This window comes from Onychomys torridus, chromosome 1, assembly GCF_903995425.1.
Source record: "Onychomys torridus chromosome 1, mOncTor1.1, whole genome shotgun sequence".
Lineage (NCBI taxonomy): Eukaryota > Metazoa > Chordata > Mammalia > Rodentia > Cricetidae > Onychomys > Onychomys torridus.
In genome coordinates, this window is record NC_050443.1 from 30,657,582 (window position 1) to 30,669,800 (window position 12,219).

A 12,219-nucleotide genomic window follows, 5' to 3' on the forward strand; every position below is an offset into this window, starting at 1 on the left:
ACTGCTTTCGTACAATACACCTCTCATGGCATAGAACTACAAATCCCAAAAGGCATGGCGCTTGTAGCCATATTGATAAAGGGCGTCTGGAAAAAGTGGGGAAACTCAGCGAGCCGGTGTCCACCTCATTATTCTGATTGGTTCCGGTGCTGCACAGGGGCGGGGTGTAGCCATTTAACACATTTTGATTGGGTACAAGAGGGGGCGTGTTGGGGAATTCCCAGCAGGGCGGAAGCCCTGGAGATCACCGCAGAGCCCAGCGACAGGCGGGCGACCACAGGGGGCCACCCGAGGTGGCTGGGACCATGGCCGGGGTCGCGTGCTTGGGGAAAACTGCGGACGCCGATGAATGGTGCGACAGCGGCCTAGGCTCTCTAGGTCCCGACGCAGCGGCTCCCGGAGGACCAGGGCTGGGCGCAGAGCTGGGCCCGGAGCTGTCGTGGGCGCCCCTGGTCTTTGGCTACGTCACTGAGGATGGGGACACGTGAGTAAACCTTAAATTACCAAACGGAGCCCTACCTGAGTCCCCATTACCCTATGATTCCTGTGGCTTCTTCTCGTTCCTGACGCTGACTTCCGATGCGGGACTTCCTGACCCATAACTCCCAAATATTAAGTTGTGAGAAGACTAGTCTGTCTTCACCCACAGTCAAGAGTCTCACCTTTCTTGAACTCTAAATTTTTGCTCCTGGAATCTACATCGTACCTACTGATCCTCAAACTGGATCTGAGCTTTTCCGACCGGGTCCCCAAACCTTTGTTAGCACCCTAGTTCCCACACCTTCTGACCTCTTACTTCCAAATGTGGTCTTTGATCTTTAGCTACTCTTGTATAAGCCAGATTTTGATTTCCAAAATTAGTCCTGGACCCTGAGTCTACGACTGTGACAATTCCAGCACTGATCTGCAATTAAGAAATTGAGGCCAGGCGGTGGTAGCGCACATCTTTAATCCCAGCCCCCCGGGAGGCAGAGGCAGGTGGATCTCTGTGAGTTCGAGGCCAGCCTGGTCTACATAAAATTCAGCATCTCATTTCCATGAGGATAGATTCATCTGTTAACCAAATGTTTCTCCCACACTACCACCTTCCAGTCCCTGTTTTCAGTTTGAGCTGAGTTTGTGATTACATTTGTGATCCCAGCACTCAATGGGCCAAGACAAGAAGATCTCTAGTCTTGAGGCAGCCTGGGAGAACCTGGAAAAGGAGGAAAGGGAGATTGAAAGATAATTTTTGAAAGTAGGAAATTTTGATTAGTAGCTAAGTTGGGGAGAAGGGTCAGCTGTGGTGAAGGTCTTTGTAAGGGACTGTACCCGGGATTTTTTTGTCCTTTGTGCTTATTGAGTCTGCCCAGTGACTCAGTGTCTGACCCATGAGGGAACGCAATAAACGCTAATCTTAAAGAACCAGGTATAGTTTCCTTAATTTTCTTAGTTTTCACTTTCTATTTTGTTGGTCCCTGTTCCTTTATTATTTTATTCTAATTACTTTGGATTTAAGTTTTGTAATTTTCTTTTTCCCCTTCTTTTTTTGTTTTTTTCAAGACAGGGTCTCTCTGTATAGTTCCAGGACAGAAACTCACTCTGTAGACCGGGCTGGCCTCAAACTCACAGAGATCCACCTGCCTCTGCCTCCCGAGTGCTGGGATTCTAGGCATGGTGATGCATGCTTGGCTTCTGTTTTGCTGGGGATTGATAGTGAACGCTCAGCAAGCACTCCTCAGCTCACCTTTTCTCCTTTCCTTCTTTTTTTTTTAAATGTATTTATTTCTATTTTATGTACATTGGTGGTTTTTGCCATGGGTGTCTGGTCCGCTGAAACTGGAGTTATAGACAGTTGTGAGTGGCCATGTGGAAGCCAGTGCTCTTAACCATCCCTCCAGCTTTCTAATGTGCATTGAGTACTATAAATATTCCCTCCAGAGAACTTCTGATATATTGCATTTTTGTTTTCACTTAATTGAATATATTTTCTAATTTCTCTTTTGATTTCTCCTTTGGCCAGTAGATTATGAAAAAGCATGTTCATTTTCCACTCTTGGAGGAGTTTCCAGATGCCTTACTGTTGCCAATTTTGAATTTCATTTCACTGTGGGCAGAGAATATTCTTTGCTTGATTTGAAGTCTCTAGTTTTTCTCTTTCAGTGCTGGGCATCAACTCCAGACCTTCTGAGTGCTAGGCAAGCACTCTGTCAGGAATTGTATCTCCATGGAATTTCATTTTGATTTACTCAGACTTTGTTTGTTTGTTTGTTTGTTTGTTTGTTTTTGGGGGGGCCCAGAATGTGTTATTTGTGCACTTATAAAGAATATATAAGCCGGGCGGTGGTGGTGCACGCCTTTAATCCCAGCACTCGGGAGGCAGAGCCAGGCAGATCTCTGTGAGTTCAAGGCCAGCCTGGTCTATAGAGTGAGTTCCAGGAAAGGCACAAAGCTACACAGAGAAACCCTGTCTTGAAAAACCAAAAAAAAAAAAAAAAAAAAAAAAAAAGAATATATAAAATGAGATTGGGGAGATGGCTCACTAGTTAAGAGCAATAGCTGCTGTTCTAGAGGACCCACCCAGGTTCAGTTCCCAGCACCCAAAGGCAACTAACAACTATCTATAACTCCAGTTCCCAGAGGTCTGCTGCCCTCTTCCGGCCTCTGTTAGCTCCTGTGCACGCCGTGCACATCCATACATTCAGGGACACACACACTAAATAAATACTCTGTGATTTAGAGGTAATGTTGGTTAGCTGTGTTGTTCAAAGCTGAGTGTGTAATTCCAGCTACAAAGAAGAAGGATTCTGAAGTTCAGGGCCTGCCTAGGAACAGAGTGAATTCAAGTTCATCCTGGGGAACATTGATGGCAAAGCTCTGTCTAAATAAAGGGAACAAATAGGCTGAGGATGTAGCTCAGTGGTAGGTAGCATGCTTCCCTGCACGCACAGTGCCTTAGGTTCAGTCCACTGCTGAAAAACCACGCAGCAGCCACCACAAACCCTGCTCTGCAAGTCCGCTGTTTCTTTGCTGATATTTTTCTATTTCTTCGAACAATCAGTGACAGAGACCTATTGAAATCTCCAAGTCTATGGATTTGTCTATTGCTTCTCATTCTGTTAGCTTTTGCTTTATGTAATTGAAGGTCTGTTATTAGAATGGCTGTGTGTGTGTGTGTGTGTGTGTGTGTGTGTGCACACGTGCGCGCGCGCGTTGTCAGTCAAGCCTGAGGTCTTGCACATGCTAGGCAAGTGCTCCCCCAACCCACCCCAGCTCCAGCCCTTGTTTTCTACTTTTTTGTATTTTGTTTTTTGAGTCAGGGCTTCCTTGTGTAGCCCACGCTGGCCTTAAATTGTGATCCTCCCGCCTCAGCTTCTGAAGTGCTAAAATTAGAAGCTGGGGTTATCACATGCAGTGAGTCTTTGTGTGTATGTGTGTGGAAGCCATTGACCCATGTTCACTGTCTACCTCTATTGCTCTTCACTTTCATTATTATTACGCGAGACAAGGATTCACGGTGTAGCCCTCGCTGACCTGGAACTTACCATGTGGACCAGACTGGCCTGGAATTCACAGAGATCCTCCAGCCTCTGCCGCTCTCACACATGCCACCATGCCCAGCCTATTTTTGGTGACAGAATCTCACTATTTAGCATTTGACCATGCTGGTCTAGAACCCACCAGGTAGCCCAGTCTGGCCTTGAAATAACAATCCTCCTGCCTCAGCTTCCCCAGGTGCAGGAATTTGAGCTATTAGAGCTGGCTAAATTCCTTAGTAAACACTGGTAGAACAAAGTTGGTAGCTGGGCCTACTTTTCACAAGCTTGCCAGCCCAGCTACTCAGGAGGCTGAAGCGGGAGGAACTTGAACTCAAGGTCAGCCTGGGCAATTTATGAAGACCCTTGTCTTATCTTAGAACACCAACCAGCCAGACAAACAAAGTTGCTGGATTAACGCCTGTCCCTGGCTCTCCGGACACTGAAGTGTTTCCAACCGTGGCCACAGTTTGTAGCAGACGGTAGACACTCCGTGTTTGTTGACCCCTGCCTTCTGTCCCCAGGGCTCTGCACTTGGCTGTGATACATCGGCATGAGCCCTTCCTGGATTTCCTCTTGGGCTTCTCTGCTGGCACTGAGTACCTGGACCTGCAGAATGACCTAGGCCAAGTAAGCCACGGGGGACGGTCGCTATAGGGAGCTGGGTCCAGGATTGTCAGTATGGCCCTAACCCCTGCCCTCTATCCCTGTAGACAGCCCTGCACCTAGCAGCCATCCTGGGGGAGGCATCCACGGTAGAGAAGTTGTATGCAGCTGGCGCAGGAGTGTTGGTGGCTGAGAGAGGGGGCCACACCGCGCTGCACTTGGCGTGCCGGGTGAGGGCCCACACGTGCGCATGCGTGCTGCTCCAGCCCCGCCCCAGATGCCCAAGGGATGCCTCAGATATCTACCTCACTCAGAGCCAGGACCAAACCCCAGACACCAGCCACACCCCTGTTGCTGTGAACCCCCAACGCAACCCAGAGAACGAAGAGGAGCCGAGTGACGAAGACTGGAAGCTGCAGCTGGAAGCAGAAAACTATGAGGGTGAGGGAAGGATGGGAACCCCGGCCGAGCCGGGGGCCAGGTTACTGGCTCTCACCAACTTGAACCCAGCCTCTGGCTGCGGATATGGCTGAATCGATGGAGTGCTTATCTGGCATACGCGGAGCCCTGGGCTTGATCCCCGGCATAAACTAGGCATGTTCAGGGTCATCTCTGGGGCTGTCTAGCTAGTTTGAGGCCAGTCTAGGTTCAGGAGACCCTGGCTCAAACAAACACCCACCTCAGGGCATGGCAGTGTGTGCCTATAATCCCAGCCCTTGGATGGTAGAAGCCAGAAGCAGAAACATTATGAGGTCAGGTTCAGCCTGTGCTACATAGTGAGCCTCTGTTAAAAAAAACAAAAACAAAAAAACCCAGGGTTGCGGATTTAGCTCAGTGGTAGAGCGCTTGCCTAGCAAGCCCAAGGCCCTGGGTTCAATCCTCAGCTTAAAAACAAAACAAAACAAAACAAAAAAACCCAAAGCAAAACCAGCTCCTAAGAGCAAAATCATCCCCAGACTCCAGAAATCCCAGCATTGGGTCCAAGGACCTTCACTCTGCCTCAGAATTAGACATATAGGGCTCCTCTTCCCCTGGTCATCAAACCACTTGAGGCCCAGACCTGCTACCCACAGATGCCAGGATATAGTGGTTGAGCCTGAACTACCCATCTGCAAGGTGCCTTCCCTCCAGAACTACTCCCAAGTATAAGTCACTAGCCCAGCCTGCCCAGGATGAGGACCCTCCTCAGTCAGGCCTGGTGGGAAAAGAACCTGGCTTCTCCATAAATGGGCTGAGATCATCTGGTAGCCAGTGTCCCAGGTCCTTTGTGGGCCTTCTATGTTATTATCCTTGTTGGTTTTCTTTATGATGCTGGGGATGGAACTCAAGAGCTGTACACCCTAGGCCAGCCTCTGTTCTTTGGAAAGGAAGAGCAGAGACGTGGTCCTGTTGTCCACAGATTAGGTGCTCTCATCCAGAGTCCCCAGGCTTGTAGATCCCAGACACTGCCCACCAGTCTCAGGCTCACACCCACCAGCACGTTGACACCTGAGATTTAGGCATCTGGAATTCAGCAGCCAGCCCCCAAACCTGGTATCCTCAGCTCACATGGCTCTTCTTAGGGTCGTGACCAAGCCGAGGCTCCTTAGCCTCTCATCTGACACCAATTGCTCTATCCCCAGGCCACACCCCGCTCCATGTAGCTGTCATCCACAAAGATGTGGAGATGGTCCGGCTGCTCAGGAATGCTGGAGCTGACCTCAATAAACCGGTGAGCCACTGTGGTGGGCCCATGTGGGGGAGGCACAGTCCCTCTCCGGTCTCACTGACTGCTCTGGTGCTCCACAGGAGCCCACGTGTGGCCGGACCCCTCTGCACCTGGCAGTAGAGGCCCAGGCGGTCAGTGTGCTGGAGCTTCTCCTAAAGGCTGGTGCTGACCCCACCGCCCGCATGTACGGGGGCCGCACGCCACTTGGCAGTGCCCTGCTCCGGCCCAACCCCATGCTTGCCTGCCTCCTCCGTGCACATGGAGCCCCTGAACCTGAGGATGAAGATGATAAGCTTGGCCCTTGCAGCAGCAGCGACAGTGACAGCGACAGCAGAGATGAGGGCGTGAGTCAGCAGCGGGTATCCCAACTGCAGGGGTCAGGGTCAACCAGCACCGAGAACCTGGGCGGATGCCATCAGGGAACTCACACAAGGCACACATGAGATGTGGGGAAACTGTCGTAGACTTGGGCAGTGGTGGCTGGACAGCTAAGGCAGTCTGTCATGGTGGCACACATTAGCCTTGAATCCTGGTATTCAGGAGGCAGAGGCAGTGGATGTCTGTGGGTTTGAAGCCAGCAAGGGCTGCAGAGTGAGACTCTGTCAAAAAGAAAAACAAAAACAAAGACCAGCTAAATTAGACTTCCTCCAGAGGTGGGCATGAACACAGGCAGGGAGGGACTGAACACGGGAGGCAACTCTGGGAGAAGGAGATGCAGAACTTGGGCTGTAGGTAGGTGACCTTGGTCAGAGTGGCCAGAACACTGATAGTAGGGAAAGACCTCAGCCACGGGGGCGCATTAGTGAAGAACCCAGGCCACAGCATACCCCTGGGTAGGGGCTGGTAGAGCAGGAAGAGGGCCGAAGGTGGGTGAAGGCAGAGGGGAGAGAGCCAAGTCAGGCGGCTGTAATACCTGAGCCACTGGGAGGCTGGGACCACAGGGTAGTGGTGGGGAAGGGGGTGCTGAGCCATGGCCTCCAGCGTGGCGCATTAAGAGTGAGAATATTGGGTTGGGGATTTAGCTCAGTGGTAGAGCACTTGCCTAGCAAGCGCAAGGCCCTGGGTTCGATCCTCAGCTCAAAAAAAAAAAAAAAAAAAAGTGAGAAGGTTAAAGGAGGGCAAAGGGCACACAGGTGTCACAGTGAGACCCCATCAGGTGCTGTGGCCTGGGCAGTGGGCAATGTGGCAGCTACCTGACCCTGTGCTATCCCTCTCTGTCCCCAGGATGAATATGATGACATCGTGGTCCACAGTGGCAGGAGCCAAAACCGGCTACCTCCCTCCCCGGCATCCAAACCTCTTCCTGATGACCCCAACCCCGCCTGACTTAAGTTCTAATATTAATATAATTTCCAACTTAATAAAACTTCAGACCTGACAGCCAGAGCCCAGCCCGAGAGTGCTTTCCTGCTTATTTCAGGTCCCATCCCTCCAAAGCCAGGAGTGAGCCAGGGGTTTGCTTTGTGCTTTATTCACTCAGAGGGATGGGAGGGTGGGGGTGGGGGCTGAGTCAGACTTCTCTCAGGCACAACCTTGCACACCAGTCCTTCCCAGGTGGACTGGGGGCTCTGAGGTCAGCTGTCTGAGCCGGAGGGAGTATGGAAAGGGAGGAGAGTGGCGAGGAGTCAGCCTTCCCGCCCACGTGCCTCTCCCAGCATAGCAGTGGCCTTCTTTAGCTGCTCCTTCATGCGTTCTAGCCGGTCCACATCGTCTTCCTGGGGAGATCAGAAATCCAGTTCCCACCCCTGTGACCGCTGCGGATCAAAGCTGCCACTTTCTACACTCAAGTCCTTCTAGCTGTCTGTCACAGCCAGTGATGGCTGCTATCTGTGTTCCCACCTGACCGGCATGGAGGTCCACATTTCCTGCCACATTGGTCTCTTGATCCTTCTGCTTCCACTTTCTGAGTGCTAGGATTACAGATGTGTGTCATCACAGCTGGTTTATGTAGTGCTTGGAATTGAACCCAGGGCCTGTGCATGCTTGGACCTATATCTGGCCCTGGGTGACCCATCTGTGATGTGATGGCCATTTTGATGGCTGCTTCCAATTAAGTTTATATTTAATTCATTTAAAAGAAAACTTTTTTGAACTGTTAAACCATCTCTCCAGCCCATAATTGAAAAAGAAAAAAAAAAAGTTTATACATGTACTTATTGTGGATGTGCACGTGTGTGGAGAGGTCTGAGGACAACCTGTGGGAGAGTCCTCTCCATCTTCCATGGGGGATCTAGGGATTGAACTCAGGTCCCCAGGCTTGGCAGCAAGTACCTTTACCCACTGAGCCATCTTGCTGGCTCATATTCAACTTTGCATGACTTAGCCAACAGTGTCTGTCACTAGCCTAGTGAACCAGGAAAGTAGCTGCTAGCTTCAGTGGGAGCTGACTTACTGGTCCAGACTGGCAATGGTGGCTTACCCTGAGCTCTGGGTAATTAGTGGTGTCCTCCTGGTCACTGTCCTTGCTTGGGCGATGCTACCTAGTCCTGGTGCATACTTGGTCACTCCGATCCATCTCATGGTGGATTTCATTGTGGCCCAGCACTGGGAGGTGTTGGAAAAGACCCCTTGGGTGGCCTTGGAGTGCCCCCTCCACTCACCTCGTGCTCTGATGCCTCTTCCTCCTCTGCCTCTTCCTCCTGCTTGGCCTTGGTGCCTGGCTGCTCCTGATGGTGGTGACTTGAGGGCCCTTCATGCCTTTCTGCCCCGGCCATCTCAGCCCCCTGCCACAGATGGCGGCCTCCGCCCAGCAGCTGCATGCCCTTCTCCTCTGCCTGAAACTGGGCCATCTCCTCATCGCTGGCCTTCTCAGCCACCCGCTTCTTGGGGCCTCTGGTGCTCTCTAATTGCTGCTCCCACATATGCTCAAAAGTCTTCCTTGGCTGGCTCTTCTCTTCCTCCTCCTTCTCCTCCTGACGGAGCCGGCTGTGGAGCTGTGTGTGGATGGCCTGTTCCCGCACCTCAGACTCGTGGGTCCTCTCTGCTGCCTCCTCTTCCTTGTCCCTTATCTCCTGGCTGGACCTCATCTCTCCAGCTTCCTGCTTGTTGAACTCCCCACCCAGCAACCTCTTTTCCTCAAGGAACACACAGCCACGGGGCTCTGTCTCAAATATCTCTGGCAGGAAAAGACAGGGTGCTCTTTGTGCATCCAACTGAGGAATGGAGGCCCTGAGTTCCAGGTCCTCCCTGACATCATGAAGGTAACTGCTTGGCACTGGGAGGGGGTATCACTGGCTGCAGATGTTTGCTGTTCCAGTCCCTATGCTCTAGGGACTTAAGGGAGCCAGGCTTTTCATGTGTGTGTCAGAGAGGGGTAAGTAGTACCACACTAGTCCAGACCTGGGAATTCTCCCACCATGCACTGTGGGCCAGTAGGAGAGTAGGGAAGGATGTTGGGAGTCTGAGGGGAACTAAGGCATCCCTACCTTTGTGGAGCAGAACTGTGCAGGGGCCTCTCTGGGCCTGGCCCAGTGTCAGCACCTCCATGACCACCTCTGCTAGACAGCGGGTTAACTGGGGGCAAGGAAGAAAGGTCAGGGAGGCCAAGGGCAAGGGAGTTGGGAAAACAGTGACTACCAGATCAAAGGAAAGAGGGGATCCTGGAGAAGTTGGGCAGAGGGGACCCAACGGGACAGGGAGGGCAAAGAAGGTTTCCTCTCTCACCTTCTCCTTGGAGGGTCTGGGCGCCAGGGGAGCAGAGGAGGCTGTGGAGGGAGGAAACAGCCACTGTCCATGGTACCGATCCCAACTCCCCTAGAACCTCAGTCCACCAGCTGGGCACCTGTGCGGTCCCTATGTGTAAGCTCCCCTGCCTGTCTATAGCCCAACCCAAGGTGTACTGCCCTGACACCAATCCCTCTGTGGACTCTGGACTCACCGGCCTCCAGCAGCAGGGCCAACAGCGGGAGCAGTGGCAGCAGCAGCGCTGTGGAAGTGGGTACCCGGCACAGCATGGTGGGGAGTCCGGACCTGGGACCTCTCTGCTGAGTGGACAGCCAGTGCCAGAACCTTATAACCCAGGTGCAGTGGCCCCAGCACGGGGAGGAAATGACATCACCACCACCCCCTCCCCAGCTTAGGGGGAAAGGACAGCTGTGGGACGCTCCAGGACCCTCAATTATTCATAGGAACCCACACTCAAGCATGCACCCCTCCGGGCTTCTGGCCCAGGAGCAGGGGGTGAGGGTGTGGGGAAGGCTCTCCCCAGAGTCACGTGGGAACTGGGCCACTCTCCTTTTCTCAGCTTCCTCATCTTGAAAGTGGATCCACCTAAATATTTCCTGAGAGGTGCGAGCTCCTTCTGGCCAAGTCCCTGCTCCACCGTCCACCAGCTGTGCAGTGCCGGGACAATTGCCTAAGCTTTCTTGTATTTAGGAAGGTTGTGGTGACAACCTACTCCAGAGCTTTTGGGTGAGAATGAAATGTGAGGATGCTTGGGCAGTGCCCTGCACTGGGAACTTCATGGGGCTACATGCCACCCCAGTACCGTGTGTGACACACGTACATGTGGAGGCTGGTGTCTTCCTCTGTTGCTCTCCACCTTATTTTCTGGGATGGTCTCATACTGAACCTGGAGCTTGGATAGCCCAGTTGCCCAGGAAGCTCCTAGGATCCAACTGTCTGTCCACTTGGTGCTTGGGTACAAGAGCACACGGCTTCTATGTGGGTTCCAAGGATCTGAACTCAGGCTGTCACGCTAGCCTGACACTTCACTTTCCACATGAAGCCCTAACCAACCACCATTTTCCCATGCTTTTCTTTCTTTTTGTGGGGGGGAAGACAGGGTCTTGCCATGTAGCTCAGGCTGGCCTCAAATTTGTGGCAATCCTCTTGCCTTAGACTCTAAAATGCAGGGCTTACAAGTGTGAACCACCACAGATGATGTCCAGTAATCTATTTTTGTTTCTTTGAGACTGGGTCTTGCTAGAGACAGCCTGCACTAGCTGTGAAATCCTTTATTTTAAATTGCCATTACGTGCGTGGCAGTGGATAAGTACACACTTGAGTGCCTGTGGCCATGGAGTCCTTTGAAAGAGCAGCCAGTGAGAATTCTTAACTGCTGAGCCATCTCTTCAGGGTTTTTGTTTGGTTATTTTGTTTTTTTTTGAGACAGGGTTTCTCTGTGTAGCCCTGGCTGTCCTGGAACTCACTCTGCAGACCAGGCTGGCCTTGAACTCATAGAGATCTGCCTGCCTCTGCCTCCTGAGTGCTGGGGTTAAAGGCATGTGCCACCACTGCCCAGTTTAGCTCCTCCTCATTTTAAGACAGGGCCTCACTGTATAACCCTGGCTGGCCTGGAACTTGCTATGTACAAGGCTAGCCTCAAGTTCAGACAGATCTACCTATCTCCGCCTCCCAGGTGTGGATACTGAAGGTGTACACTACCACACCTGCAAGCCTTTATTTCCTGATCTTCGGCTCCCCCACACTGGGACCGCAGATGTATGTCAGCACACCAGACTCTGGGAATTCTTATTTTGAGATAGGACCTGATATATTCCAGCTGGCTTCAATTTATGTATACCAGATTTGCCTCTGTTCCTGGGCTGGGGTTATAAACACATACTAAAGTGCCCAGTTAATTCTATGCTAGGGAATTGAACTCAGGGCTTTGTGCAAGCACTCTACCAACTGAGCCACACCAGATTCCCCCAGTAACTTTCACTGGGCACTTACTGTATGCCAACTTTCTCCACAGAGCTGGATCTACAGCAGTGAATAAATTGGCCAATGTCCCAGGCCTGCTGGAACTGACATTTAAGAAGCTGGACAGTCAACATTTGCAGATAACGTTGTGTAGAAGAGTGAAGGACGGCAGTGAATCCCACAGAAGAAAAAGACATGGCACTCTTGTCCTTTACACTGATAGAGCCACGGAGGACCCTGGGCGGGGAGGGCCACACCCCAATTCAGATGTTCTCAGGGAGCAGAGACGAGGAGTCTTTTGTGACTATCCAGGTGGGGGACCAAAGTGGCCAGTTGAACAGGGCTGAGGAAGGAGGAAGCAGCGGGCAACATTCTGAAGGTAAAACTGCAGGTTTGCTAACCCACCAAAGGTGGGAAAACACCAAGGACAGCCTGAAGGGTGGTTGGAGCCACTCAGAGTGCTGAGCAAAATCCATGGGGGGAGGGGGCAGAGAGCTAGGGCTTGGAGTGCCTGTGAAGGGTGGGGTGAGCACAAAGGATTCTGGGGATCAGCTTCCATGAGTGTGACACTCTGGACAATCACAGGAGTTGGGGACCACTTTTGGCCAGTGGATAAGGATAAAGCTGGCTCAGTCTGAGGGAGTCATCAGAGGATGATGGCCTTCTTGTCCCAGAGGAAGAGAGAAGAGGCCTTGGCATCCTTTCAGTCACCCTGGGGATCCCCAAGCCACCCAGCATGGGAGC

At 52.0% G+C, this 12,219-nt stretch overlaps 2 protein-coding genes across 3 annotated transcripts; one reads left to right on the forward strand and one right to left on the reverse strand.

Annotated features, from left to right (window-relative positions):
* The first annotated feature begins 83 nt into the window (after positions 1–83).
* On the forward strand, positions 84–7,220 carry Nfkbib (NFKB inhibitor beta). Its single transcript, XM_036186993.1, has 6 exons — positions 84–484; positions 4,040–4,145; positions 4,229–4,562; positions 5,744–5,832; positions 5,910–6,173; positions 7,054–7,220. Exons 1-6 carry the CDS (start codon positions 306–308, stop codon positions 7,153–7,155), a joined length of 1,074 nt encoding a protein of 357 aa, XP_036042886.1. The 5' UTR covers positions 84–305; the 3' UTR covers positions 7,156–7,220.
* Positions 7,221–7,300: 80 nt separating this feature from the next.
* Positions 7,301–12,183, reverse strand: Ccer2 (coiled-coil glutamate rich protein 2). 2 transcript variants are annotated; one of them, XM_036187008.1, is made up of 6 exons: positions 11,506–12,183; positions 9,707–9,812; positions 9,493–9,533; positions 9,255–9,342; positions 8,430–8,944; positions 7,301–7,544 (listed from the first exon to the last, which is right to left on the reverse strand). In XM_036187008.1, exons 2-6 carry the CDS (start codon positions 9,780–9,782, stop codon positions 7,455–7,457), a joined length of 810 nt encoding a protein of 269 aa, XP_036042901.1. In that variant the 5' UTR covers positions 9,783–9,812; positions 11,506–12,183; the 3' UTR covers positions 7,301–7,454. The 2 variants fall into 2 exon arrangements, with proteins under 2 accessions (XP_036042901.1, XP_036042895.1); XM_036187002.1 differs by having other exon boundaries at positions 9,255–9,533.
* Between the last annotated feature and the right edge of the window lie 36 nt (positions 12,184–12,219).